This window comes from Lithobates pipiens, unplaced genomic scaffold, assembly GCF_037356315.1.
Source record: "Lithobates pipiens isolate NorthernLeopardFrog02 unplaced genomic scaffold, aLitPip1_a1.2 Scaffold_23, whole genome shotgun sequence".
NCBI classification, from domain to species: domain Eukaryota; kingdom Metazoa; phylum Chordata; class Amphibia; order Anura; family Ranidae; genus Lithobates; species Lithobates pipiens.
The window spans coordinates 18,943,804-18,949,803 of NW_027507785.1; the positions used below are offsets into that span (position 1 = coordinate 18,943,804).

The window sequence follows — 6,000 nt, forward strand, 5'->3', positions numbered from 1 at the left end:
TAATTGTAGACACAGAGGCTGCTTGCCCTCTTTTAGTGGCATGTGAGCGTCTGCCTCTCCTTGGTGGCCTTCCGGACATGATGTACTGTATATTTTGTTTTGCAACCCTACACTGCACTGTATTGTGTAATGTGTACACCACAAGAAAAGTAGTAGCAACTGCACTACAGCGGCACTATATTGTGTACTGTGTACACCACCAGAAGTGTAGTAGCAACTGCACTATGCCTGCACTGTATTGTGTAATGTGTACACCACCAGAAAAGAAGTAGCAACTGCACTATGGATGCACTGTATTGTGTACTATGTACACCCCTAGAAAAGTAGTAGCAACTGCACTATGGTTGCACTGAATTGTGTAATGTGTACACCACCAGAAAAGTAGTAGCAACAGCACTACAGCTGCATTGTATTGTATCACTGGAAGATGCAGAGTATATATATATATATATATATATATATATTTATATCAAATACACTACCTGAAGTAGATTAGAAATAGTACTTCACAGAATGCACTGTAGAACGTATATATGTATATATATATATATATATATATATCTATCAAATATGCTGCTTGAAGTAGTAGACCACGGAATGCACTGTAGAATGTAGATCCTCTAGGCTACACTGACTAAACCGTTTACCCTCACAATTACTATTACACCCTTCCTGCTCTATCCTAAACTCTATAACTCATATCTTCAACCTCTTCCTCTCCTCTGGCACCTTTCCTTCCCCACTCAAACATGCACTGGTGACCACCATACTTAAAAATATCCTCACTGGACCCCACCTGTTTGAATAACTTAAGACCCATCTCCCTGCTCTCGTTTGCCCCCAAGCTTCTTGAATGTCCACAACCATATGTGTTGCTACCTCACTGACAACAACCTTCTCAATCCCCTACAGTCTGTCATCCACCCACAACATTCCACTGAAACTGCCCTACTTAAACTCACCATGACCTACTAACTTCTAAAATCAATGGTCATTACTCCATGTTCATACTCTTAGACCTTTCTGCTGCCTTTGACGCAGTTGACCACCCACGCCTCCTCAGTAAACTGCACTCCCTTGGCCTCCACAACTCTGCTCTTTCTTGGTTCTACTCTTACCTACCTCAGCGCACTTTTAGCGTCACATGCAACACCATCTTCACTCCTCTTCCTCTTTCTGTTGGGGTACCCCAAGGCTCTTTCCTTGGGCCCCTCCTTTTCTCTCTCCATACCTCTTCCCCCAGCCAGTTGATAACCTCCCATGGCTTTCAATACCACCTCTATGCTGGTGACACCCAGATCCATCTCTCCACTCCCCAACTCAACCCCTTGATCTCTTCACGTAACATAAATTTACTGAGCGACATATCAGTATGGATGTCACACCACTTCCTTCAACTGAATCTTTCTAACACTTAGTTTTTAATCTTTCCTCCTCCCTGACCCCCCCCCCCCCCATGACTTTACCATTGAGATCAACGGCACAACCACTGGTCCCTCTACACACGCCAGGGTGCTGGGTGTAATCCTAGACCTTGACCTCTTCTCACATCCAATCATTGTCTAAATATTGCCGCCTTAACCTCCACAATATCTCCAAAGTTTGCCCCTTCCTGACTACAACACCACAAAACAACGTATTCAATCCTTGGTTATATCCCGTCTTGACTACTACTACTCTCTCCTAGATGGCATACCGTTACACAGGCTACCCCCCCTTCAGTCTATTATGAATGCTGCTGCTAGACTAATACACCTAACTAATTGATGACTGCAAGCCACATGCATACACAGAATCTCATTCAGAGTACTAGTACTGTGCTGTCCTACGGCCTCTCCCATATGCATTATGCCACAGGGACATGTTGCTTCCTCAGGGCAAACACCAGTACATTAGTTGAGCCCTAAGTGGCTAATAGCAAACAGAGTAAGATACACAAGGAGCTGCTGGTGCATGCAAACACAGCATTATCAATAGACTTTTTTTCCATTGGAATCACAGTAGAGACTGCACATTTATCAACCTTTTACACATTAATTTTTTGCAGATACATATTTCACTTATTTAACTTTCAGGGGTGAAAGGGTTAATCGCAGGTGCTTGCTTCTCTTGTGGCTCCTCCAGTACTAGTACCTCTCTGACTCAGCAGTACAGTGTCAATGGCCCATCTAAAGCAAGGCCTACCAGGCCCTCTGTCTTTCCAGAAGTGGCTGCAACTCTCCGACTCCAACCATGTGTAAATCCCCCAGACAACAGTTCTGGCCCTGTGACTGAGGATACTTTTCAGCGTCAGAGTCGTCAGATGATTCTGACTTGGTTCCAGTGTACTGGGAAGAATCCAGCAAATCTGTACTAAACTTAGAGGCTACATTCACCCAGTAAATCACTGGAGGCAGACTGCTCAGAGTGAGCTCCAATAGAGGTTCCCTGCAGTGGCCACAATGTACCTTCACCACCACTGTTGGTTTCTTGCACTTTCTGCAGACCAGGCATAACCGCTCTGTGCCCTCAATCATGCCCAGGGCAAAACCGCTATTGTTATTATTATTATACAGGATTTATATAGCGCTAACAGTTTATGCAGTGCTATATAAAAGGGAGACAATACAGTTATAATACAATAAAATAATATGAGGATTAAGAAGGCCCTGCTCAGAAGAGCTTACAATCTAATAGGGTGGGGCAGGTTGTACAAAAGGTTGTAACTGTGGGGAATGAGCTGATGGAAGTGGTAAAAGATTATGCACACACAGTACGCCTGTGTCCAGCATTAGTGCTAGTGAGTTGACCCTCTGGTCTACACCAACAGAGAAATCCAGGACCGAGCCCCCACATGTAGTGCTCACCCCCGAAATGGCCCACTGAATGGTCTTATGGTTCTTTCCCAAACTATGGTATTCACAGCCTGGGAAAACAGTCTCATTTACTTTTCTGGCTCATTAAACAATCTAGAGGTATATTTTTTTCTGATGCTTTATTAAACTTGAACTTGGATAGGTGTGGGTAACTGTGGGATACTCCTGAAGGAAAAAGTAGTAACTTGAGGACATTTGTCTCTTTCTCAAAGATGTCCACTTTTAAACACAGGCTGACCATGATTCCAGAGGGATAGTAATAACACACAGTCACTGGGATTTCACACTCCAGTCAGACAAATGTCCTTGGCTAATTAGATGCCTCTTTCCAATATCAGCCAGACATGTCTCCCGTGAACTCTTGAACCTGATCCCCAAGTAGAAATTCATTGACCAGCTCCAGGAATCTTCAGAAGAATAGGACCCCCACCTCAGCTGACCCAGCTGGGACTTCAGCCCACAGCTAGTGAAATTCCTCAGAGCTGACAAAAGCAATCGCATGCTGCTCCACTGATTAGAGGAGCCAAAGAACGAAATGTACCTAACTTAGCTAGCACCTAAATAGGAGCTACATTTACTTGAACTATGTACTAGTTATCTGTTTATACATTGTTCTTTTTGGTTGTTCTACTGGTATGTTTTTACTTGTAATGTAATGCCAGGCACTGCATTATTTAAAGAGTAAGTAAAGGCAAATCTTTTTTTTTTTTTTAAACGCACCCTGTAAGGAAAAGGCATAATGAGCTAGTATGCATAGCATACTAGCTCATTATGAATAACTTACCTGAGAACGAAGCCCCCGAAGTGGTCCTCCATCTTCCTCTTCGCCACTGCCATGTATCCCGGAGTGACTTCCGGGTCTCGCGGCTCCGGCGCTGTGATGCGCCGGAGCCGCAATAACGTCACTCCCGCGCATGCGCACGGGAGCCGACACTCGCGGCATGTCACCGAGATCTGCGGCCTGCCCAGTGCGCCTGCGCGCCGCTGTCTACAGTGCATGAGCACGCAGAGGTGGCTGTCTTCGGGTAAATATCTCCTAAACCGTATAGGTTTAGGAGATATTTCTTGGACCTACAGGTACGCCTTAATCTAGGCTTACCTGTAGGTCAAAGTTGGTTGTAAGGGTTTACAACCACTTTAACAGGGTGGGAAATGTAGCAGGGTGTTAGGTGTGTAGGTCTCAGTTTTCACCACTAGATGGTCTTATCCTTCTCTACTTCATTAATTTCCCTTTTCCACTCAACCAATCACTCACTACCCCTCTTTTGGGGAACAGCTGCAGTTTACTTCCTCTAAAAGAGAACATCCTTTACAGCCAGTAGGGTAAATCCTTGCACCACTCCAATCCCGAGGCCAAAAGTGTTGGGAGAAAGATAGTTCTCACTGCAGCATCATCACCAGGCAGAAGCTCAGGAGTGAAGGCCATGTGCCTGGAAGTATCTGAAATATTTAATACCCTCCCAACCAGCTCATAATGCCCCCCAAACCTGTTGATTGGCACTAAACTAAACACCCAAAACACAAGATAACACTTCTCTAACACACCCTGCTGTACCTCAAGCAGCAAGTGTTTGAAACACTAACAAACAACACTCCAACAGGTTGAAACACAGCCCTCTGTTTCCAACACAATTAAAAAGAAAAGTGAAAATAAATTTGGAAAAATAACACATCTTTGCAATGGTAAGACTTCTGCTGAAAAAATATAAAACAGATTTTTATTCTTTTGATTTGCCAACAATTTTATACAGGTTGCATGAAATTTTTTCTCTGAGAGCTTTGGTCCGTATCCCGTAGATCAGAGGGTTGGCAGTAGTAGCTATGCCAGTACCAATCAAAGGTATGATAACATCAACTTTGCTTGATACAGAACCTGTGCTTAGACTGTACCTGAAATCAATGAACAAAATGGTGACAATATAAATGGAGAAGGCCAATATGTGAGTCATCAATGTATGTATAGCTTTCTGGGAGGATTCTGCAGAAAGTTTCAGACAGATGACAACTGTTCTTATGTAACAGTACATTATTACAAGCAAGCAGCCAATCACCAAAGACAAAGTCAAAATTGTTCCATACATAACAATAACTGTTATATCATTACAAGCAAGCGGTATTAGAGACAGGATCTCACAAAATACATTGTTAATATTTACCCCACAAAAAGTTAGCCTTAATGTCAACAATGTACCCACAAGTACTATCACCACATTGAAAACATATATGGCAAGTGATATTGTTTGAGCTGTAACATTAGTCATCAAAGAGTGGTATCTCAGAGGGTGGCCTACAGCCAGATATCGATCATAGGCCATTGTCGTAAAAGTAAATATTTCATAAGTTCCATAAAGCTGGAGACAGAAAGATTGACAGAGACATCCTGTGAGTGAGATGGTTGAGCATCCAGACAACAAGTCGATGGCCAGCTTGGGAAAAAACGATGCGTTCCCCAACATCACATTCATAACCAAGACACATATTAAGATGTACATAGGTTCATGCAAGCTTTTCTCTGTCCAGGTTACATAGACGATCATAGAAGTCATAAACAATGTGACTGAAAATAATGCAAGAGCCAAAACAGCACATACATATCCAAATGATTTAATCTCAACAAGCCCCACCAGAACAAAGTTGGTCACAGAGACATTTTTCAGAGACGAGCTCATGACTTGGATTTATGTCTTGCAAAATCAACAATTCCTAAAATGTTCAAATTCAATCTGAACACTTTTCGGGTAATTCATAGAGGCTGTGTCAATATTAGTGCTATTCTCATCACACTAATTTTCTCTTGAATTCAGTTGGGCTTTTATAGGTTTCATAAAGCTGTCACCTCACTCACAAATTAGATGTAGAAACTTTACAATCACTGCATCCAAGTCTTCCCAGTGGACCACAGCTGTTACATCTGCCACTAATGGACTAATTAGTGTCAGAAATCGAATGAAGTAGTGTAGATAAAATTAACAAGCTTTCCCAATGAAAAATAAAACATGAAAAAAAATAAAACATGAAAATAAATTTTGGATTAAATTTTACTTGATCTTAGTTTGTCTAGTAATGGTGTAAAACATATCTCTATTCTATTGTTGGCTTGAGATTATTGATGTTATTGAATCATGCACAACATAAGACATAAAAT

General features: G+C 42.2%; 1 protein-coding gene across 1 annotated transcript; it reads right to left on the reverse strand.

Moving 5' to 3' along the window:
* Nucleotides 1–4,573: 4,573 nt before the first annotated feature.
* Nucleotides 4,574–5,618, reverse strand: LOC143927089 (olfactory receptor 10H4-like). The gene has a single exon (XM_077451046.1). The coding sequence runs from the start codon at nucleotides 5,522–5,524 to the stop codon at nucleotides 4,574–4,576; it is 951 nt and encodes a 316-aa protein (XP_077307172.1). The 5' UTR covers nucleotides 5,525–5,618.
* Between the last annotated feature and the right edge of the window lie 382 nt (nucleotides 5,619–6,000).